Source organism: Hibiscus syriacus, unplaced genomic scaffold, assembly GCF_006381635.1.
Source record: "Hibiscus syriacus cultivar Baekdansim isolate YM2019G1 unplaced genomic scaffold, ASM638163v2 tig00110156_pilon, whole genome shotgun sequence".
In the NCBI taxonomy this organism is placed as follows: Eukaryota; Viridiplantae; Streptophyta; class Magnoliopsida; order Malvales; family Malvaceae; genus Hibiscus; species Hibiscus syriacus.
The window spans coordinates 787614-812587 of NW_024062606.1; the positions used below are offsets into that span (position 1 = coordinate 787614).

General features: G+C 33.0%; 2 protein-coding genes across 5 annotated transcripts; both read right to left on the reverse strand.

Moving 5' to 3' along the window:
- Positions 1-477: 477 nt before the first annotated feature.
- LOC120215923 (protein MEI2-like 1) lies at positions 478-23515 on the reverse strand. Of its 4 annotated transcripts, XR_005525000.1 has the most exons (16): positions 22084-22437; positions 21822-21867; positions 20319-20567; positions 19493-19914; positions 19205-19363; positions 18918-19034; positions 18687-18835; positions 18292-18374; positions 17797-18195; positions 16901-17546; positions 16294-16378; positions 16098-16166; positions 15783-15962; positions 15311-15616; positions 8428-8434; positions 478-491 (listed from the first exon to the last, which is right to left on the reverse strand). XR_005525000.1 is itself a non-coding variant. In XM_039213451.1 (15 exons), the coding sequence occupies exons 2-15, from the start codon at positions 22159-22161 to the stop codon at positions 15455-15457; spliced, it is 2844 nt and encodes a 947-aa protein (XP_039069382.1). In that variant the 5' UTR covers positions 22162-22247; positions 23253-23515; the 3' UTR covers positions 14994-15454. The 4 variants fall into 4 exon arrangements, 3 of the variants coding, with proteins under 3 accessions (XP_039069382.1, XP_039069383.1, XP_039069384.1); XM_039213451.1 differs by lacking the exons at positions 478-491; positions 8428-8434 and adding an exon at positions 23253-23515 and having other exon boundaries at positions 14994-15616; positions 22084-22247; XM_039213452.1 differs by lacking the exons at positions 478-491; positions 8428-8434 and adding an exon at positions 23253-23296 and having other exon boundaries at positions 14994-15616; positions 22084-22193.
- LOC120215925 (ethylene-responsive transcription factor ERF114-like) lies at positions 12649-13836 on the reverse strand. Its single transcript, XM_039213454.1, has 2 exons — positions 13666-13836; positions 12649-13193 (listed from the first exon to the last, which is right to left on the reverse strand). Exons 1-2 carry the CDS (start codon positions 13802-13804, stop codon positions 12649-12651), a joined length of 684 nt encoding a protein of 227 aa, XP_039069385.1. The 5' UTR covers positions 13805-13836.
- Positions 23516-24974: the final 1459 nt, after the last annotated feature.

A 24974-nucleotide genomic window follows, 5' to 3' on the forward strand; every position in this document is an offset into this window, starting at 1 on the left:
AGTAAATAAAATCTTTTTCGATTATTAAGATTATTTAATGAGTTTATCCTCTTATTATCTCTCTATTTCCATAGATTTTAGGTTCGATGTCTATTTGATATTTGAAGAAATACTTTTATTGGGTTAATGTTTGTACTATTATTTTATTCATTACTTTAATCTCTTACTAAAAGAATAATGCAATTCAATCAGATGATAGTCATAAAACAAATTTAAAAGTTCAATTACCGAGAAGGCCATAAAAAATTATTTTTATGTAATATTAATAAAATTAAGGCTTAATTAGAAAATAATCCAAATTATACCGTTTTTCTTAAATAGGTATCCAAATTATTTTTTTGATTCATGCAAATGCCTCGGCCGTAGCAGCCGTTAAATTTTACTATTAAAGGACATGTGTTATGTTCTTGTAATTTTAAAAATTTTGTTTAAAATTATTATTACATTTAAAAAACTAAAAACTTTTGAAAAACTTTTAAAAAATTCCAAAACTTTAAAAACCCTAATTCCAACCCTTAAACATACACCGATCGCCGCCCTTTGTTTTCGATGAACCTCCACCTGACCTCTCCTCAATCCAATGAGTGATAACCCCATGAAAATCCACCTGAACAGAAGTCAGTTGACGACCAATCGACTTGTGTACCCCGACGTTGCAAACCGTGACCCCACGCGATCCCAACAGTCAATCGTCGGCAAGAATGACTACGTCTGACTAGGAAAATAACAAGGACTTGTCGGCATGGTGGTCATGGCTGGCAAGAATGACATCAGTGAATTAGGGTTAGGAATTTAGGATTTTTAGGGTTGTGGGGCTTTTTTGTAATTTAAGAGAAATTATGATTATTTTTAAAATATAATAATTCTTAATTTTAAAAATATCTCAAAATTACTAGAATGTGACATGTCACTTAACGGACGTTACAGTCGGAGCACCTAAAGTGATAACGTTTGTAACGTTAGGCACCTGGATAAATTGGAAAAAAGAAAGTTTGGACACTTATTTGAGAAAGACATACAGTTTGAGCACTTATTTTCTAATTAAACCTAAAATTAATTGAGGTAGACCGTTGGTTCGTTGCATCAAAGAAGATGGTAAAGTTTCCCTCCATTTTTGAAGGGAAAAAAGCTTGCCAAGTGCTTATTTCTTGATTTCATTGCACAACTTTCACTTTCTTTCTCTTTTTCAAACGGACGGTGCCGAAAAGCAAAAAGAATTTGGGAATAATTAGGATGAAGAAATAAATAAAAGAACAACATTTAGAAAATGATGAGCTTTAGTTTAACCGACAGAACTTTGGCTTTACTTTGACGACAAGCTTTAGAAATTTATGTTGTTCTACTTCAAACTATCTTCTTCTTTTCTTCTAAACTGAGCTACCATTTGCGCACGTGAATTCTACAACTCCATATGAGAATCATTTTAGTTTTATGTATAATTAGACAACGATACACCCTTAATTATTAGTTTATTTAATAGAATAAAATATTAAATCTAATAAACAACATTTAGCAGTTAAATTTACTATTGAAGTAGGAGGATCATCTCTATAATATATTTTACAATAAACTTAAATGATAAAGTTAATTTTAAAATAATTTATAATAAAAATACTTTTCTAAACATCTAACTATGTTTGGTATTTAATTAACTTGCTACACTAAATTCAATCATAAACTTAACATTAATGATAATATCCTTTCGAGATCCATTAATTAGTCGAGTGGTTAAAGATTTTCATATTGTCCCGTGAGTTCAAATCTTGACATTTATTTTGAAAACATTATATATCTTTATTTAATAAAAATAATAATGTATCTCTATTTTGAGTAGCTAAAACGGTCACAAACCAACTACTTTAACTATCATAATATAACAATATTACATCTACTTTTAAAAAGAATTTTCTTAAAAATGAATAAAACATAAGATACAAAATTTTGTTTGTAATATTAATAATAATAAGTAACAAATGAAAAAGCATGCATCTATATTAACATGGTTATTATAATTTAAATGTACTTGTTTTGATTAGATTGATGTCTATGTGCACTTGTCCTAAATTCATTGATATGATTATATGATATCATTCTTTAGATAATTTTATCATAAGTAATCAAGTCATTACGTTAATCAAATGATGGTCTATTTTGTCTACTGTATTTATATTCAAGTATGAAAATTCACTATAAGAAACTGCACCTTTAGTGACAATGCAAATGGTCACTAAAAACACTAAATTTAGACACTAAAATGCATAGTGATAAAGTTTCCAAGTAGTCACTTATCGTCACTAATAACTTCATCACTATTACATTAGTTACAATTATTCTAAAACTTGTCACAATTGTTTGTTTTGTTTTTCTTGGTGACCACCTATTCGACACAATTATCAATATACATTGTGACGATTTTTTAAAAACTAAAGATATATTTTGTGACCATCAATATTGTCACACTAAGTATTTTTAGTGACCAAATGTTTGATGCTATTATCAATAGTAATTGTGATTAATTTATTTGAGGCTGAAAGTATATTTTGTGACCACCAATGTTGTCACGGCAAGTGTTTTTAGTGACCAAATATTCGATACTATTAATAATAACTCCGTCACTATTATATTAGTGATTACATTTTTTGACACAAAAATATTAATAACAACGACGAAAATTTAGACACTAATATCACCCTTATTAGTGAAAATATTTTATCACAACTACATAACTAAATTAATTAAAAAATTTATTATGCAATCAATTATAGTAGATATTACATTTTTAGTTGTATACATATTCTTTAGGAATTTGCATTGCAATTAGCATGAGTGACCCTCCCAACTCAATTTGCTTAAGGGGTCTAGTGTTTCATCTGGCTAGACCATATGGTTGATGGTTTAATATGTTACTTTTTGCTAAATTAATATAATACATGACTTTTAAGATAATCGAACATGGGACCTCTAGGGAAAGAGTGCAACGCCTAGCCACTATGCTGAGAAAAAAATGTATGTTATTGACAAAAAAATAACATTTATGTTAAACTATTATTGAAATTAATTTTATTTATTTTAATATATATATATAATATTAATTATTATTATAATAAAATAATTAATTTTTTATGATTTCTCATATGAAACACGTTTGTGGAAGATAAATATAAAAAATAATTAAGTTTATTTTTTAAAAAATCATATAAATATTAAGATTTAAATATAAAATAATATCAATTGTTCTTAAAATATATTTAAAAAATAAAAATATCTGACAATGTATTATTCCCTTGTAATAAAAGTCCTAAATTAAAAAAAGAAAGTACTTATAGTGTCACTATCATATCATTTCTCGCCAAGAAAAGAATTGTGCCAATTTGCATATTCTAATGGTGTGAAATTTGTATCACATTATATACTTATTGTAACACCCCCCAACCCGTATCCGACCCTGATACGAGTCCGAAGTGTCACATTGACTTTTCAAACCTTGACTCTTAAGAAAAATCCCGGGAAATTTAAAACTTTATTTAAAACAAAATACAGACTTTATCAGAGTGCTCGTACTTAATGACTTATTACATGCCAACACTTTATACATAACCAAAAACATACTTTATCAAATATTTCTGATCTGATCTTTTGGTAAGGAAAACTGACCTGTCTTGCTCCGCATCACTCCTTACTCTTCTCGAAACCTACGTGTGAAACAATCACACGCTAAGTCGAAGACTTAGTGAGGCATAACCACTTATAATGCACTTTAAAACATATATTGATACATGCATGTTCTGTTCTATCATGTTATAGCAATTCCAGGCATTTTTCATATCGTATAGAATCATATCAGATTAATCGCAGTAAATTCATACATACACATAATTCATCATTCACATGTTATCATATAATCACATACTTTTTCAATCAAACACTATACACACAACATCATATAATTTCTATAGCATTTATCATACCACTAACTTATATTTGTTCATATCTCTGGATTAGCCCATGTATATATGTGAGAACTATCGATATGTGAGTCTATAGAGGTTGTGCACTATGCTGTCACCACAGCTCGTATAAATGCACCGAAGTGCCCCGTAGAATTGCACCGAAGTGCCCGTAGAATTGCACCGTAGTGCCCGTAGAATGATGTCCATAAGGACCACGTAGAATTCCTTAAGAATCATATACATATACTATGGATCAAGTATGTGTCTTTCAAGACTTCACACAGGTTCCAAAGGATATACATATGTCCTAAAGAACCGAATAAACCCTCGACTCTTGGCATGCCAACTATACCCCTAGCTCTCATGACACATAACATGGGCGTTATCATTTATTTCATTTCAAATATACACATAAACTTGTAATTCACTTTCACATATCACGTATCACATAGCTTCTTTTTATATGATCACATAGTCACGTAGTTCACTTACCCGTAGATCATTTCTATATAATTCACATGTCACATATGTCATGTTTTCATATAATTTTTATCATTTCTCACCCAATCACCTTTATTCATATAAACATACTTATCATATCTTGTTCACATAAGATCATATACTTCATATAATATATCGAAACACCTAGAACACTTTCACGTAGCTTATAGTCATCAGTTTTGTCTCGTATCATATACTTGTTTTCACATATATATTTCCTATCAATTCTTATACCATCACATAATTCCTTTAACATACATAACATATCATGTAACATTATAATAGAAATACTTATAAGTCATATCACTTAAAGCATATATACTTATAGTCACATTGCTTATATCTTAATCGTATGCCTTCTCTTAAACATATATATTCACATGTTCAGGTAATTCACCATTTCATCACATAATTGGGTATTCATATAACTCATTTCATTTCATTTCATATCTATCTATATATATATATATCCTCAAGATTATCCTAATATAAATCATATAGCACTCTTATATTTCGTATTCATCTAGGGCAGACTTATAAACATATCTCACTTCTATTATTTCTATATATAATCTAATCTGTTACTTAATTAAATTTCTTATAGCTCTTATAATCTTCTCATATAACTTCACAAATTTCTATCATTCAACCCATGTGTTATAGTTTTATTTAAACCTATGAATCTTTCCCATCTAGCTTATCTTATACGTTCATCTTATCATTTATGTTCAAATCCCCTAGTTGGTGTACTATTTTCACTTCATCCTATAGATCAAAATTATCCAGTTTATTTCACTTATCATATAAAAATATAATTATATTTTACTATGATCACATAGTTTATATCTCATACTTTGCTTTCTCATGTTCACCTATATCATGTCATATGGCTCATATCTTTCTCATGCCGTCACATAGTTCAGTTTCACATATGTATATATATATACCTTATATAGCACATACTTCTCATAACATTACATTCAAAAGCATGTCAACACATATATTCATGCATACATACAATTCATGTCATTCATATACGTATAATCATATATTCATGCATTCTAACATAGGAAATAGACTTGTCGCAAGTCTTGTTTCCATTTAGCACCATAAACTAACTAATATGCACTCACCTGGCCTCACTAGCCAAATCCAATCTCTTATCTTTCCCTTGATCGATCTTACTTGCTAAACGTTCCGGAATTGCTTTATGCGTAGAATCTACATAAATGTACATTTCGAGACCATCATTAGATACCTACACCTTGTAATTGGATACTATCAATTTAAACGAACTTATTAAATCTATATCCCCAATTTTCCTTTAGGGGGAATCGGTTCCCCCCCATGGGGGTATCGGTTCCCCTATGACATACTGGAAATTCTTGTTCGTTTGAAGGGGTATCGGTTCCCCTTGAATGGGTACCGATTCCCCTTGCCCAGAAATCATATTTTCAACCCGAAAATTACTTCATTTCCTCTCAAACACTTCATATATCATCCCCTTTTCATCCTTAACTCTAGTACACATACTTAAACAATCTATATTCATTTATTTCATCTTAAACCTCAAAATTCTATCTTCCATATAAGATTCAAAAATCATACCAAATTTCCAATGTGTTCTAATTCCAATTCTAACACTTCCTACCTCTTAATTTAATCCTTGACAAGTCAAATTCAACTTCACAATCTATTAACTCCTTCCATATCAAAAATTCACTTAAAAACTCATTTTTCTTAATTTCTCATAACTTGTTAATCTTTGAGGTTTAAGCCCCCTAAAGCTTTCCTTAATCTTTCTTAATATCCCAAGAATCAAAACAAGCTTTAAAACGAAAGAATTAACCAACTAAAGACTCACTTACCTTATACCAAGCTTCACGGTGGAGAGGAGGAAGAAGAAGACTGAAGAATGCTCTGGACTCTTCTTCATACGTGCTTATTACCCTTAAAAAAATTATAAAAAATCTTTCTGGTCAAATGACCATAATACCCTTAATTTCCTTTAATAATTACCAAATAACCTTCAATATATATTCAAATAATCATTGAATTCTTTCATTCTTCTACTTTAGTCACCAAATTCTGAAACTTTACAATTTGGTCACTAACCCGGTATTGCGGATGTTACAAATCTCCCCTCCTTTAAAAAAAATTCGTCCTCGAATTTTTCACTAAACAACTTAGTAAGAACATATCTTCTAATGTTCTTATGTTACTTCTTTTACTTAATCCTTCTTTCTCTTAGTTCTTCAACTACCTTTTTCCTTTATACATCCTTATCATGTTACTTATCATATAACCAATAGCATCAGTTCTTATCACTCAAAATACTTAATCAATCAAATTCTTTATCAATCTTTAATTACCTTATAACCATACCAAACTTGTATTTCGTCATCATTTGACCAAAACTCAACTTTAAATCTTCTTCAATGTGATTAAACATATACTTTAAGGAGTCAAACAATATTTTCACATCACCTTGCACACTGGTCTTATTTCCATATCAAAAATTGTCCTCTGTACTTCCATATTTATCGTATATGATCCTTTAAATCAATCCCTTTCATTTCTTTATTCCTTATTCCTTATACATTAATCATATATTTCCTTTCATGTTCACATACTCTTGTCTTATTACTTATACTCATCTTTATGTACCAATCTTCATTGCATCCTCATTACTTTAATATCCCATTTCTTATACATAACTTCATTCTTTATCATTCTTATACTTGTATTTTTCTTCCTGAAGATTCCATGCAAACACTTATCTCAGTTTCTACATCATAGCTATCTGCTCAGAATATACAACCATATTCAAATTCACATCATAATCAATTAACTCAACTTTATCTTTTCCTTCAATCCTATTATTCTATCCCTTTTACTCTGACAGCTAGTCAATAATATATGTTCAATCTAGGGTACAAACCCTAATCAACCAAACACATACATCCTGTCAAATCGAAATTATCTTAAAAAAATTCACTACTCAACTTATCAATTTCACCTCTATTCTCATACATCCTGAAATTTCTTTTGCTCAAACTCAACATTCTGACTTCCTGTGTCTTATAATCTGATCATCGATATACACATTCTCAAACTCTTCTTATCAATCCTCAGCTTTATTTAAAGATACCAATTCTTACTTCCTTTTCCTTTACTATACCTCATTATTATGATCCAAATATGCAACTGTATCCAGATCCATTGCAGATCTGGTTATCATATCCTGACAATATTTTATATCTTATAATTCCAGTACATTTCCATCGCATATTCTTGTTAGCTAACGCTAACTTTTCCGTCTTAACTGCAAATCCTTATCATATAAACGCTCTGGCTTATACACAATGTTATTCCTTCATTTCGAACTCATAAGCTCTGACATATACATCTTATACACTTGTCACTGATGCACTTATCCTTGAGTTCTTCTATACGTAATCATCACGTCATTAGATCTTTTTAACATTCTTATGGTGACACCCGTTCACCATATTCTATCTTATTCACATAATAGCAAAACTACTCTACATCGTTTTTCCGATTCCAAACGATGAAAATTTTCTATCATTATTCAGATATGATTTCAGCTTTCTGAAATCAACTTTTGATCTTACTAGGCATTTCCTGAGGTGTCCGCTCTTCATCCTGCCTGGCCAGGGCAAGTGAATAGCTATCACAATCAGGAATATCACCTTTCACTTACTTCGAAATTATCACGATCGGACTTCTACTGTGTTAAACTATTCTTATTTTATTAGCAAGACAACGTATTCCTTACACTATCAGATCAGAAATTTTTCAATCTATGTTGGCATGTACACCTTTTATGACCTTTTGGACTTCGGTTTATGCCGAGAATCGGCTAAACCATAGCTCCGATACCATTAAATGTAACACCCCCCAACCCGTATCCGACCCTGATACGAGTCCGAAGTGTCACATTGACTTTTCAAACCTTGACTCTTAAGAAAAATCCCGGGAAATTTAAAACTTTATTTAAAACAAAATACAGACTTTATCAGAGTGCTCGTACTTAATGACTTATTACATGCCAACACTTTATACATAACCAAAAACATACTTTATCAAATATTTCTGATCTGATCTTTTGGTAAGGAAAACTGACCTGTCTTGCTCCGCATCACTCCTTACTCTTCTCGAAACCTACGTGTGAAACAATCACACGCTAAGTCGAAGACTTAGTGAGGCATAACCACTTATAATGCACTTTAAAACATATATTGATACATGCATGTTCTGTTCTATCATGTTATAGCAATTCCAGGCATTTTTCATATCGTATAGAATCATATCAGATTAATCGCAGTAAATTCATACATACACATAATTCATCATTCACATGTTATCATATAATCACATACTTTTTCAATCAAACACTATACACACAACATCATATAATTTCTATAGCATTTATCATACCACTAACTTATATTTGTTCATATCTCTGGATTAGCCCATGTATATATGTGAGAACTATCGATATGTGAGTCTATAGAGGTTGTGCACTATGCTGTCACCACAGCTCGTATAAATGCACCGAAGTGCCCCGTAGAATTGCACCGAAGTGCCCGTAGAATTGCACCGTAGTGCCCGTAGAATGATGTCCATAAGGACCACATAGAATTCCTTAAGAATCATATACATATACTATGGATCAAGTATGTGTCTTTCAAGACTTCACACAGGTTCCAAAGGATATACATATGTCCTAAAGAACCGAATAAACCATCGACTCTTGGCATGCCAACTATACCCCTAGCTCTCATGACACATAACATGGGCGTTATCATTTATTTCATTTCAAATATACACATAAACTTGTAATTCACTTTCACATATCACGTATCACATAGCTTCTTTTCATATGATCACATAGTAACGTAGTTCACTTACCCGTAGATCATTTCCATATAATTCACATGTCACATATGTCATGTTTTCATATAATTTTTATCATTTCTCACCCAATCACCTTTATTCATATAAACATACTTATCATATCTTGTTCACATAAGATCATATACTTCATATAATATATCGAAACACCTAGAACACTTTCACGTAGCTTATAGTCATCAGTTTTGTCTCGTATCATATACTTGTTTTCACATATATATTTCCTATCAATTCTTATACCATCACATAATTCCTTTAACATACATAACATATCATGTAACATTATAATAGAAATACTTATAAGTCATATCACTTAAAGCATATATACTTATAGTCACATTGCTTATATCTTAATCGTATGCCTTCTCTTAAACATATATATTCACATGTTCAGGTAATTCACCATTTCATCACATAATTGGGTATTCATATAACTCATTTCATTTCATTTCATATCTATCTATATATATATATATATCCTCAAGATTATCCTAATATAAATCATATAGCACTCTTATATTTCGTATTCATCTAGGGCAGACTTATAAACATATCTCACTTCTATTATTTCTATATATAATCTAATCTGTTACTTAATTAAATTTCTTATAGCTCTTATAATCTTCTCATATAACTTCACAAATTTCTATCATTCAACCCATGTGTTATAGTTTTATTTAAACCTATGAATCTTTCCCATCTAGCTTATCTTATACGTTCATCTTATCATTTATGTTCAAATCCCCTAGTTGGTGTACTATTTTCACTTCATCCTATAGATCAATATTATCCAGTTTATTTCACTTATCATATAAAAATATAATTATATTTTACTATGATCACATAGTTTATATCTCATACTTTGCTTTCTCATGTTCACCTATATCATGTCATATGGCTCATATCTTTCTCATGCCGTCACATAGTTCAGTTTCACATATGTATATATATACCTTATATAGCACATACTTCTCATAACATTACATTCAAAAGCATGTCAACACATATATTCATGCATACATACAATTCATGTCATTCATATACGTATAATCATATATTCATGCATTCTAACATAGGAAATAGACTTGTCGCAAGTCTTGTTTCCATTTAGCACCATAAACTAACTAATATGCACTCACCTGGCCTCACTAGCCAAATCCAATCTCTTATCTTTCCCTTGATCGATCTTACTTGCTAAACGTTCCGGAATTGCTTTATGCGTAGAATCTACATAAATGTACATTTCGAGACCATCATTAGATACCTACACCTTGTAATTGGATACTATCAATTTAAACGAACTTATTAAATCTATATCCCCAATTTTCCTTTAGGGGGAATCGGTTCCCCCCCATGGGGGTATCGGTTCCCCTATGACATACTGGAAATTCTTGTTCGTTTGAAGGGGTATCGGTTCCCCTTGAATGGGTACAGATTCCCCTTGCCCAGAAATCATATTTTCAACCCGAAAATTACTTCATTTCCTCTCAAACACTTCATATATCATCCCCTTTTCATCCTTAACTCTAGTACACATACTTAAACCAATCTATATTCATTTATTTCATCTTAAACCTCAAAATTCTATCTTCCATATAAGATTCAAAAATCATACCAAATTTCCAATGTGTTCTAATTCCAATTCTAACACTTCCTACCTCTTAATTTAATCCTTGACAAGTCAAATTCAACTTCACAATCTATTAACTCCTTCCATATCAAAAATTCACTTAAAAACTCATTTTTCTTAATTTCTCATAACTTGTTAATCTTTGAGGTTTAAGCCCCCTAAAGCTTTCCTTAATCTTTCTTAATATCCCAAGAATCAAAACAAGCTTTAAAACGAAAGAATTAACCAACTAAAGACTCACTTACCTTATACCAAGCTTCACGGTGGAGAGGAGGAAGAAGAAGACTGAAGAATGCTCTGGACTCTTCTTCATACGTGCTTATTACCCTTAAAAAAATTATAAAAAATCTTTCTGGTCAAATGACCATAATACCCTTAATTTCCTTTAATAATTACCAAATAACCTTCAATATATATTCAAATCATCATTGAATTCTTTCATTCTTCTACTTTAGTCACCAAATTCTGAAACTTTACAATTTGGTCACTAACCCGGTATTGCGGATGTTACACTTATAGTGAGAATTTAATTGTGAGAAAAATATAATCATCATAGTTATTACTATAACAGTGAAGAAATAAAAACATATTACACTTATTTTTATTGATAGCGTGGTACAATTTTTTTTTCACCAAAAGTTTAATTTTTATGACAAAAATACTAATGGTCACTATCAATTTGCAAGTAAAAACCTTTACTCTTGTAGTGTTACTTGTGAGTAAGTATACCATTATAAAATGGTAAACTTACTAGTAAAAAAATGTTATTGTTACAATTATGAATAATAATAGTGACCACTTAATATGTTATAACTATTACATCGTTTCTTGTTTAAAAATGTGATGTCAAGTTAAGCATTTTATTAATGACTAAATAAAAGTATGACACAACTATTCACTTCAATAGTGATAAAAATTATTATCGTCACAAATCATCAACTAAGACCAGTAACAAAAATAATTATCATCACAAATCATCAACTAAGACCAGTAACAAAATATTTTTATCACAATTATGAATAGTAACAATGATTACGTAATATATTGTAACTATTACAATTTTTTCCGGGAAAAATAAGTTGGTGTCAATTCAACAAATTCTATTAGTGACCAATTGTTAATGACAATTTGTTTTGCTCACAATAAAACACTATTAGTTACGAATTACTTGTGATGAGCTTCAAAGTTGTCACTCATTTCAAAAATGACAAAAATAATTTTCGTCATAAATAATATACTTTCCGTGAAGAAATTTTTTTGCGTCATAATTAAATGGTCATTAAAAATCTTAATTTCTGTAGTGAATATATATATATATATATATATATATATATATATATATATTGTCTCTAGTTCATTATGATTTGAGTATATGTCCATGCAATTTGAATCCATTTGCATGTCTCAAAGTGGTGACATATTCTCACCCCAATATTCTTGCATGTTTGGTTCAAAGTTAACCTAGTTCATAAAGGGAGCTTGGAATAATATAAGAGAAACATATAAAATTTCATGATCAAACCAATTATTCTGGAATTGGTAAAAACTTGAAGGTAAAAAAAAAGAGTCCATACAAGGGTTTTAAAAAACAAGCATTAATATAAGGAAAACGAAATGCACGCAAGTAGTTTATTCTCTTGAATAGTAATGATCATAATCTCTAGTGTTCTGGGGATGATCCGAAGTTGGAGATGAACCATCGAACTGCAATGAAAATCCACCCAAATACTCTTGTTGTTGATGTTGTTGAAACGTTAACGTTGTGGAAGACGAAGATGAAGACTGGGAATTAAATCCCAGCCAGGATCCGTAGGCGGCGCTTGGCATAGCATAGTTGAAATGAGTGGCTGAGCCACCGCCGAGGAGCTGCGCGTACTGAGAAATATTGGGATACGTTGGTTGAGAAAGAGGTGGTGCCGCCGTCGGTTCGATTTCTTGACGAGTTGTGAAATAACCGGATTCGGATCTTGCTTGAACTCTTTCGGGGAAGTTAAGCTTCGCTTTGCTTCCTTTAAACCTAAGTGCTGCTTCATCGTAGGCCAAGGCGGCTGCTTCAGCTGTTTCGAACGTTCCGAGCCAAACACGAGCTGCCTTTATCGGGTCACGAATCTCAGCCGCCCATTTTCCCCATGGCCTTTGCCTTACACCTCTATAGTGTCTTCTCCTCGCATTCCCTTCACATAAAAAAAATACATCGTATTCAGACTTCAACCAATATGGGTTTTGACGTGTTCTGTAATGAAAAATGGGAAAAAAACCAAAGATAACGTGCTAAGTTGGAACATGAATAACGGCTGTGATCTGAACAAGGCCGCAAAGGAAGAACTCAAAAGGTCAATGATATATATGTCCATATGAACCGATGCGAATTTATTAAATTATATTAAAACTTCAAGAGTGTAAAATTATACCATCAGTATAAAATATAAATAAGATATTATGAGAATTTAAAATTTTCAAAAGATGTAATCGTATTCTAACACCCTTGGTTCATACTTGTATAAGTCATTGAAAATGTTTCTTTTTTTTTTTCTCTTTTATCTTTTAGTAATCATATAAATGTCGTTGAATTCAAAAGTGTTCCAATTTGATAATAAATTGAGAAATAAAAAACAAAAATTATATACACATGAAATCAAGACATACCTTGATCTTGAGCTTGTTGATGATGAGATTGGTTTTGTTGTGTAATGGAGTTGGGATCATGATCATCATGAGGTTGAACAAGTGAGTTATTGCTATTGTTTCCAATAACTTGAGCTAGGGCTTGAACCATGGCATTCATGTCTTGTTGAGACCTAGCTGAATACACCGGAAATATATCGCCTTCTTCATCATCTTCTTCTTCTTTCGGTTCCGGTTCATGACCGGAATATCGAAATGGCCGCTTTCCCTGTCGCCGATCCACTTTGCCTTTGGGAGGTTTTCCCTTTCTGGTTATGGTCTTTCTCTATGTATCATGCAAAAAACCAGCAAACCAAAGAGTGTATTCATATATATAGTTTTCTCAGCTTAACTAAAGCAACAAGCATGGGAATTAAAGTAATATTGGAAGTGAAATCAAGTAGAAAATGAAGGAAAAAGCGAGTGGAGAAAGGGGATTTTGTGGTGCGGCTATGGATTTTTGTAAGAGCTGATTAAAAGACTAAGTGTGAACGAGGGTTGAAGATAGCTTGACAATGCTGAAAGCCATAGTCTATCAAGTTTATTTATAGACCTTTTTTTCTTCTCTTTTTTCTATTTCTTTCTATGATATATAAGTCAAAACTATTATTATCTATTTTTAAAATGTATTTTAATGAAATTCATGATACAATTTTAAATTCATCATTTCCCCCCCCCCCACAAAAAATACTACAACTTACAAATAAACAAAAGAATTACATACAGAAATACAAATGTATGTGTGTGTGTATATATATTATTGAAATACTTCATTATTCTCTTAATATATATGAACTTTAAGCAGATCAAATTAGTGAGATTAATGGTAAGGTTAAGGGTTAATGAGAGAATTTAGTTTTTGTTTTACTTGATTAAATTACCTCATAGGTTTAAATGTAGAAGGTAGGGTCGGGCTAAGCTATATATAGCAAGATTAATGAAAGTAATTAGAAAAGCTCGCTAATGCTTTGGGTTTGCAGGTGAAAAAGGAGTAATGCACGTCTTACCCCAAAAAAATAAAATTAAGCTTATATGATTAATAACTTAACAAAATTTTAACAATATATTTTGTTAATGCATGGAATATCCCTGCATAGAAGAGCAATTCATGCCACCATATTTGAGTTGTGACAATAATTCACTCCTTTTAATTTGAACAAAAATTTATCGAACAACAATCTGCTAGATGTCTCAAACCGAGTTCTGATGTTCGATAGAATCCACCACAGAGCAATATCTAACCAAGTTGTCTGTTACAGACACTGTAATATAAAGCAACAAGGATATAAACAATGAGTCAAAACAAGAAGAAAAAAAGAATGAATGTCATTACAAAAAGATAAACAAGAGGTTCAAAATTCCATGACTTCAATACTTATAAATGTCGTCTCCTTCCCTTTCTTTGAACAACCCCCACCTAGACTGATGCAGGACTCGAAGGGATTCCGAGACCTAGGGGACAAAAATGTAATCACATAACTTCGGATACAAAACTGATACAAGAAGAAAGGGTCCCTCGAGTCATGCATAAGCCCAGGAACTTCCATACATCGAGATACAATTCGGTCATAGACTACGCAAAATTTGAAGCCCCCATAAACGGGCTATTGAAGAAGAAAAAAATTACCACTTAGTTTCAGTCATGCAACTTGGTTCACAAAACTGCTTCTCTATGGCCAAAAAAAAAAGTCATCAAGCCAAACTCAATTACACAGAGCAGGGTAGATAAAGTTTTAGTACTCTGAAAGTTGGAGATAGATAAGCAGACTGCTCAATCAGAATCCTTCAAAGAACCCAATGAGTCTGCCCCATTGGAAAATTCCTCCCCATTACCTAAAGTAGAATAACTACTTTGGCGGTAGTTCTCCTCGATGCCAGTTGTTCGAGGTCTCCCTGGTCTTGATCGAATATTAGTTCCCATAGGAAAGGGCTCCTAAATAAACAAACAAAGTACGACGTAAAGACCGAGAAACATCCTTCTCCATTGCTAATATAATAATAAGGAAAGGCCACAAAAGTAAAACCACATTATGAATTTCAGGAAACAAGAAAAATGGAAATGCATTCAGCTAGTTTATGCCGTATCAAGATGACTTTACCTGATCACCAGCATTTGGGCCATCAGTATGAAAGAGAATAGGGCGGCAACGTTTATCCTCATTCATCAAGCTTGAATTCTGGAAATGAGCAATAAGAGCAGCCTTTCCTTGGATCCTAGCATAAGCAAGAGTTGCCACCTTTTCACTGTTGAACTTTTCCCATTTTTTGCCATTGAATGCCTAGAGAGAAATATCGGTTTAACCAGATTAGCTTCAATCTATCGAAATAATAGTTAAACACATGATTTGGCATGCAAATGATAGTATCTGTATAAATAACAGATAATAGTGTGACATATAATCCATGTATTAAACCTTATGGAAAGGAATGATCTGTTGTGGATCGATCATGTTGATGAACGCATAACCCACATTGCATTTGTTCTGCAGATAACATTGATAAAATATAGGGTTAGTAACACATCAAACTATAAGTACATGTAGCATGTCCGAGAATCAGTCAGTTTATCACGGTAGGAAAACTGTTGGTTAACCAATTAAGTTAACTTGCCTTGAAGTCAATTGGCAAATAAATAAAATCATAAGTTCCTCGACAGTGCTCATCAATGGCTGCCAGAAGCATCTTTGAAGTGTACCTGCAAAAATCACCATTTTACTTCTTGTAAGGAGATAATCATGTGAAAGAAGGGAAGACACGAAAGAGAAGAGGAATATTTACTACAATAAATGAACTTACTACTGGATGCAATCAACAAATCAGAAGAACGAGCACAACACCAAATAAATTATTTAAGTGCACAAACACCTCTAGTAAATTACTTCAACTACATTACAAGATATGCCAAATTGAATGAATCCGGAACAATCTGTCAATTAGTCCCAATATATACAACATGCAAAAGTGGTGGTTCATCAACAATTACTACTTTTTGAACAATAATGAAATTCTAAAAGCAAAGTACAACAAATCATCATCACGATGTCTATGGGTTTTAATAAGGTAATTCATCAAGCAATATTGTTTGGAAATAAGAAAGTTTCAACCATAAAAGGATACTATGAAACAAAATCAGTTTAATAGGAAAGCAAACAAATCAAGACACAAGAAATTAAAAAAAAAAATAGACAGGAATCTGCAAGAGAACCAGCTCACATACTTGTTGGGTATGTTTTTAATCATTAGCGTTGTTCTGCTGTCATCCCCACATATGATGCGGTCAATGTCAAGTTCATATTGTTTCTTATCGGCATTACTAGAATTCAGATCATTTCTACGTTGAGAGAAGTTCCTAACACGTTCATTAGGAGAATCAAGAGATGTCGGCATTGAAATCATAGGGTTCCTGCCAGGGTAAAGGTGGCACAACTGCTGCGGAGAGTGTACCCCTCCATTTTTCATCAAATCCACACCACCAACATGAGAAAAAATGTTGTGGGAAGCAATATCCACAGGATACGATGGTGAAGTACCATGAAAACCCACACTTCCAAGAGATCCTAGGTGAAAACCTGAAGTATCAGGAGACTCCGCGGCATAAGGATTCCTCCTGTCCCATGGTGCAGAATTGGGTGGTGCTGAGCCAATATGGTAGTGTACAGGTGATCCTACATTGAACATTGCAGGGGGAGCCCTAGGAAACGCAGGCATGTGAGGAAGGCGATAACTATGAACACCATTGACAAATGATGGCGAATTTGGCCAAACCATGGCACTTGACGGATGCTGCTGATGTGAGTTGTTGGTCTTCCACATGTAATTATTCCCATTAACTGACAAGCTTCCATTTCCTGATGTCCCAAAAACTAGAGAGAACTTATTAGCAACAAAAGGTTGTGGAGAAAGGAAGCCTAAAGCATAAGAAACAATCCAATACAAGAATAGAAAAAAGAGTTAAAATTTACCTGAAATTTTTAACATAATGAATTGTAAAATTTATCAATAATATTAACATACTAAATAATGAAAGTTCCTCATGAGTCCCATGACAGAATGCAATAAAGATGCAGGAAAACATGTTTCATTGATGTCGATATACAAATCAGCTGAACTTACCCCCAGCATTAGGTTCAATCAGGTGTCCATTTGAACTTGCTCCTCGAGCATGCCTATTGTCAAGTCCTTCAGCCATTGAACCAGCACTACTAGCCATGTTTGTTATGGTGCGTGGGGAGTTGAGTGCAATACCATTGGCTAACCTGTCATGGTAGTCAGGGAAGGAATGAGGATGGAAACCTGGTACCCCTTGGTTAGCATATTTCAGATCATCCGTAGAATGGTTGGTCTCCAGAGGACTTATTTTGTTGCCTATAGGTGCCACTCTTGCTGGAGAGGCTAGGTTAATAGGAACAGTAGAACTTCGATGAGGTTTGACAAACGTATTCACAGGTGACTGGACAACTGAACGTAACACCTGGGAAGATCCATTATCCTTGCCACCTGATGCAATTTCTCCTGTAGAAAGTCATAAGGAATCGAGATGTATGAATGAACAGAAACAACATCTTATAACGAATTGGTCAGATGGTAGAATTTACAGGCAAACCATACCAATGTGTCCTGATGATAACTCATCAAAAGGGCTCCCACAAAGATTAGGTTCATCTTGATCCTGATCAGGCTGCTGAATAAAACTGCAAACAGAACTTCATTTTACTACAATTTACGAAGGCCACAAAAAACACGATAAGGAAGAAAATAAGACTTAAATGCAAAGAGGATATTAGGCATCCATAAAAGTATTGTATCATTGACCAACTCCATACTCGTGGTAAAGGCAGAAGCAGTGCAGTGACAGAGCCATCACTTAAAAAGTAATAGAAGATTTTCAATTTCAAGGATCAAAAAAAGGGGAAATTACAAATGTTCCAGATTCCTTCAGAAGCTAAGATCAAAAACAGTTTTATTAGAAGTTGAAAGAAAGCAACAAAAGTTGATGAGATTACCGCCTAACACCACCCAGACGGCTTGGTTCAAGTTTAACCTGTTTCCCAGCACTGTTACTCCTATTCAGAGCATTAAGAGCAGCTTCTGCGGCTCTAACATCATAAAACTCGATGACTTTGTGATTATTCTTGTTTGGAGCATCACGGATCTGCCATGCAAATTAACATCAATTAGACATATATCAACACAAGCATAAGGGAATTCAGAAGCTGAAAGAATAAATTTCTTACTTCTTTAATTTCCCCCAGAGCACCAAATATTCGTTGAAGCTCGTCAGTTGAAACAGAGGAATCAGGGTTGAAAACCACCAGCATCCCTTGATCTACATCTTTCTCACATGCATTGTCCTGAGGTCATAAAATTACAACACTGAATATATAAATAAATAAATAAATAAAGAAGCAATGTTTGCATGAAGATGCATCAACAATTTGACAAGACAAAGGTAGTAAAAGCAGTGAGAGTAATAACAAAATGGAAAACGTAACCATCCAGAACAAAACGGTTAAAGCCGCACCTTTGGAATTGAATAATGTATATCAAGTTCCCTACGCCTCAATGGCTTATTTTGCAGAGCCCTCATTGCATTTCTGGCCGCCCTTATATCATAATAAGTGATCATAACAAACCCACGATGCTTGCAGGCAGTATAAAGAGTTTGAATATCTCCATATTGCTGAGATAAGGAAAAGGGTTAGTCAATTTAACTTAGTGGAACATGCAGCAATTCAAATGGAGTGGATGGAGGAAAATTTTCAAGCACAAAGTCTCAATAAACAGTACCACAACGGAAAGCAAACACAACCTCAAAAAGAGTCTTTAACTCTGAGTCTTCAACATTGCTATTAATGTTCCTTACAAAAAGTGTCCTAGAAGGAAGTTCACCATATGGGCGTTCACCAACAATTGAGCCATTGGAATCCCCTTGACTGTTGAGTACTCCGATGAGATCTGAATTCCTTGGACCCATGGATCCGCGATCATCTCCTTCTAATTCCATTCCTCCGCCACTGCTGAATAGGTCAAAATCTTCCAACTCATCTTTACTGGCATCAGTATTAAGTCCCAATTCACCAATCACTCCAGAGAAGAGATCATGTTCATCAGGGAGGAGATTTCCAATAGTCTGTGCCTCAATTTCTTCCACAGATTTGAAAGGTTCCTCTTCATGGTGTGAAGCAGCTTTACTGGAATGCTGATAAGATATATCATTCCCCAATAATCTCACTGCATAAAGATAAAATCAAACAAAACTGCAGATGAAAATTTATCAATTATACGGTACTTAGAAAAACAGATATTAACTCAAATTTGAATCCATCAGATTGATAATTGGTCTAATGAGTTGGCTGAACCTCTGGCAGAGAAAATAAGAAATATTTAAATATATATGAGAAAAGATTAACACAATGGATGAAGATGGCATGAGTTTTAATAAAACAGTTTCATACTTTCTTTTGGAGTAATGTTTGTGGTGGGAAATAACAGTCATCGGTCAAGCCAGCAATATAATATCAAATAAAGCATCTGATACTAGAGAAGCAGAGAAGAACCAATGCAAACATTGAATTCATGTATGCACATACTGAAAACTGTCATAGTTTTTGATAGACATATACAAAAATACTTACATTTTCTACTAAATATTTCAGACAGCGAACTTGAAAACAGACTACTTTCATGCTGGATCACATTGGCATTGCAGCTGTTTCTATTAAAGTTCACCACTGGTTGCATATGCATATTTGATAGTGATTTTGGATGATGATTCACAGAATTCCATGAAGGCTCAGATAAGTTGGTAATTCCATTCCAACTGGTGTCAAACTTTCCTTCTTGATCTCTAACCAGATTTGGTGGAGGTGAATGAATCCTCTTGTCTGCAAAGACCAGAAGCTTTTTTTAAAGACAGGAAGATAACCATGAACAAATTTTGCATAAAAATAGCCCATAATATTTCATTCAAAAGATCTGAGATTTCTAGGTAATACATTAAATGCAAACTACATTTACCTTTATAAGGTATTTAACATTTGTAAGAACAAAAAATTTCAAATGATTTCCAAATAATCACATGTGACACCAACAAAAATTCCATAAAGCAAGAAACATATATTTAAAAAGAATATGCCAAATATGGGTACTAAATTAATCAATGTTAATTGCTATCTCACAAGACAAACTCATTTTCCAAAAACTATTAGCAGACAGGTGAAGGGTGTCGGTAAATTAAGCACTTTACAGAAGCTGGAAAAAATACTAAAATGGACACCAGCTTTTGGCTCTTAATTTTATAAATATGTTTCAATCAATTCTGAAAACAATAGGCCACGAAGCACTCTCACAGTCTCACTCAACTAACATTTACTAATTTAGCACAATTGAACAGAATTTCACCGATATAGATAACAAATTTCCCAAACGGGAATTTAGTGCTTCAGAAGAACCATCAGTAGTCAAGTCTTCATAAAAAATAATTTAAGCATATTGCTGCATTCTTTTGACAAATGCTTCAAAGAAGATATACCCCACATTTCCATGATACAACTTGAATTGAAAATACAATCATAAATACACTTAACATTCTGATTGATGAACTCGGGAATCCTTTTGATACAGAAAAACGCAGCTGTTGGAACCACACAGTGAGTAGTTCAATCTTTTGGAATATTCACTCAATTGTAAAAGCCAACTGTGGTTCTTAAATATTTTCCACGTGTCATCACTTAGGAGCCACAGTTTCTAACAGTAATCAAGAGACCATATTGATCTTCATTAAGTTTAATGATGACATTGACAAAAGTTAAAAGTTCCCTCTAATGGTCCAATCCTACTGATCAGAAACTGACAACCAGTTTAATTGGTCAATGAATTTAAATAAACTGATCAATCTCTTGGATTATTCACTGAATCGTAAAGGTTTAACTATGGTTCTTAAATACATTGCATGAGACATCACAAAGTTAGGGGCCACAGTTTCTCACAATAGTCAAGAGACCGAATCAATCTTTATTAATTTTAATGAAGGCAAAGCTAAAAGTTCCCTCTTAAGCTCTAAATGGTAGATGCATTTAAATAAACCGATTAACAGCAAACAGAACCAGAACTTCAGTCGTCCATAGCACTGTTCTCACCTTGGTTATCAGACAGGGTATTTGGCTTCCAAAATCCAATTTGTTTCTGCCCAACAGAAGTTGATATTAAAGCAACATGGGAAAATTTGTTTTTTTATAATGGGGGCTTAAAAGTTTCAGGGGGAAAATCGGTCACAAATCATATTTAAAGGAGCAAATTCAGGAACCCTGCAAAAGCCTTTAAACAAAAAAAACAAAAAAGGTCCAATAATCGCAAAATACAAATTAAATAATAAAATTGGTTGTAAATGCCCAAGAGTACCTCATGTGGGAAACGAACGTCATCCGAAAAGTGGGATGATGCAGATGCATTCTTTTGATCCATGATCTCAAATGGCATTTTTCAGCTTCAACACCGTAGAATCTCAAAAACTATAAGCTCAAAATTTGTCACTTGAGGCTCCGTTCCAAGGTAATCGCCATACCCTAAAGCATTCAACAATCACCAATTCATAATCAGAAAACTGCTAATCTTGTAAGTTATTTTTTTCAATAAACAAGAATAACAGCACAAATGAAAGGGGAAGTAGAAATTCAGAAGAAATATTAATAAATTAATGCATTAATTCCAATTCTAAATGGAATTCCTTTTCATCTATCAAATATCATTGAAAGGAGTGAATATTGACACAAAAGCTAGCTGCTTTCTTCAGAAATTGAGATTTTTAAGGGAACATAACGGGAGTTTTTTTTTTCTATTTAATAATTCAAATAGGTTGAAACGAGATGTGCCATGAAAAGGAAAACCAGTAAGCCACTTACCTACCAACAACCAAACAAAGTTTAACGTTTGGTTTCCAAGAAAATGTAAGAAAAAATTTAAAAGAAAATCATCAATATTAGGTTTCAAAACACAGGAAAAGCTGAATTTTACATTTAAAAATAAATAAATTCACAATATTAAAATCATACTTCCTTTTGCCCCCACGCTTTTCTAAACGAAATTTGAAATGAAAAAAAAAACTTATGCAACTTGAACCCTAAAAAACAAGTTGTTAAATACCAGATCAGCTAAACCCAGCTTTGAATTTCTCAAAAATAAACTATTTTCTACTAAATTACCTTTTTCCCGCTTATTAATAACAATATTCCACAAAAACTCCTGATCATACCAGGGAATAAAATTGTGAAAGGAAGAGGTTTAAATTTCAAAACTTTACTAGCAAAATTGAGGTAAAAAAATTAAAAATAAAACTCAAAATTGTATTAAGTTTGACCTAAATAAAACAGAAACTAAGCCTGACCTTATGAATCAAAAACCTGAAAATTCTGTCTGGCACCTTTATTATGTTGATGCTCAACGGGAATTTAAATATTCAAAAGACAGATCAAATTTGAGAGAGAGAAAAGAAAAAAAATTATAGCATAAAGGAAGAAGATAGAGGAAGGGATCTCAGCATCTTTTTCCTTCCATTGTAAGCCATTACTCACCACATGAGAGAGAAGACTATTTCCTCTCTTTTTTCTTTGTTTTCTTCTATAACACAGTAATTGCAAAATCACACAACAAACTCATAAATAATAATAATAATAATATATTCGTTCTCTTTGTGGCAGCTTGATTCCGAGGAGGTGAAAGAAAAAAGAAACGAAAAATTCCTTCGATCGAGAGAGCGAAGTTCCGGCGAGATTTGGTTTCTCGCCGGCCGCTCACCGCTGCGTTTTGGAAAGAGATAGAAAGGGAGAGACAGAGAAGGTGTTGTGTCGTGTTGTTGTTAGTTGGCTTTGAATAAATGGGGAAAAAAAACCCAACAATTATTAAAGAAAAAACAGAAAATAAAATAAAATCCTTAAAACGCGACCGCTTTAATTGGTGGCTATAACGGCGTTACGGTTGGGTTTGGGTAATAGACCGGAGCCGATGCTTTAAGATGACGGGAAATGAGTTGTGTTTAGTGTATTTATATTTTAGGCTTAATTAGAAAATAAGGCTTAAATTATATATTTTTTAAAAAATAATATATAATTTTTTTATTCATCCAGATACCTAATATTATAAACGTTACTATTTTAGATGCACGACCATAATAATCATTAGAAAACTCTGTTAAGTGACATGTGTCATGTTTTCAAATTAACAACAATCATCACCAACTATTTATTATATTTCAAATTCATCTTTTTCTGTTAAAAACTAACAATAATTTGAACTAGATGTTAATCTGTTGTCTCAAATTACTATCATATCTCAGATAACAAATTAACATTCAGCTCAAAATTTTCATTATTTTTTAATAAAAAAATGATTATTTTGGAACATAATAATAGTTAAATGACCATTTTATAACTTTTAATAATCAAGATACTCAATAAAATAACATCATATAGTTAAGGGATCATTTTGTAAAGTATTTGTATATTTTACCCAAGAAAAAAAAGGAAAACTCACCCTCTTCTCAAATATTCTACGTGGCATTCAGCTATTCGCTTCTCCGTCAGAGCAGCAAATATTATGTTATTTTCATCACAGAAAATAAATGAAAAATGATTTTCTTTATTTTTTTCCATATTTAATTTGTTTTTTTATTGGGATTGTGAAATTATCAACCAATCATAATTCCCAAAATCATTGTGTAGGACCCAGGGTTCAGGTCGGGTTTAATATATATTCTTTATTTTATATACATTGCAAATTCTTAAGAAATGTCATCGGTAATACCGGCTAAACTCTCGAGATAACGTTCTCGAATAAATTAATTCACGAGATAATGCACTCCTCAGATTAATTGTTCAAATAGGGTGAAATCTACAGTGTTGGTCGTAGGTCGCCATGCCATCCGGGCGGCCTACTAGGTCGCCATGTCTTCCCGGCGAGCTATGAGAGAGATTGCATGTGTCATGCACGTTCCAACACGTTGGGCATCCGAAGGCATCCGACCGAGGGCATCCGACCGAGGCCATTCGAGCGAGCTATGCGAGGGCATCCGAGGGCAAGAGGAATCACGCGAGGAGCAGGAGGAGTGCATGGCGACCTACAAGGTCGCCAGGAGTGCATGGCGACCTACAAGGTCGCCCGGAGTGCATGGCGACCTATGCTGGGAAGCTGCCACGCCGTAGGTCGCCCGGAAGGCATGGCGACCTACGGCCAACACTGTGCAATTCACCCTATTTGAGCCATTAATCTTGAGAGTACGTTATATCGTTAAATAAAAA

Coding starts and splice junctions, on each gene's coding strand:
- LOC120215925 (XM_039213454.1), bottom strand. CDS start 13,804: ATGAATGCCATGGTTCAAGCCCTAGCTCAAGTTATTGGAAACAATAGC. Junction 13,194..13,665: donor TCAACAAGCTCAAGATCAAG/GTATGTCTTGAT, acceptor TTTTATGTGAAG/GGAATGCGAGGAGAAGACAC.
- LOC120215923 (XM_039213451.1), bottom strand. CDS start 22,161: ATGCCATTTGAGATCATGGATCAAAAGAATGCATCTGCATCATCCCAC. Junction 20,568..21,821: donor TACCCTGTCTGATAACCAAG/GTGAGAACAGTG, acceptor TGGTCTTTGCAG/ACAAGAGGATTCATTCACCT. Junction 18,836..18,917: donor CTCTGGGGGAAATTAAAGAA/GTAAGAAATTTA, acceptor TTTGCATGGCAG/ATCCGTGATGCTCCAAACAA.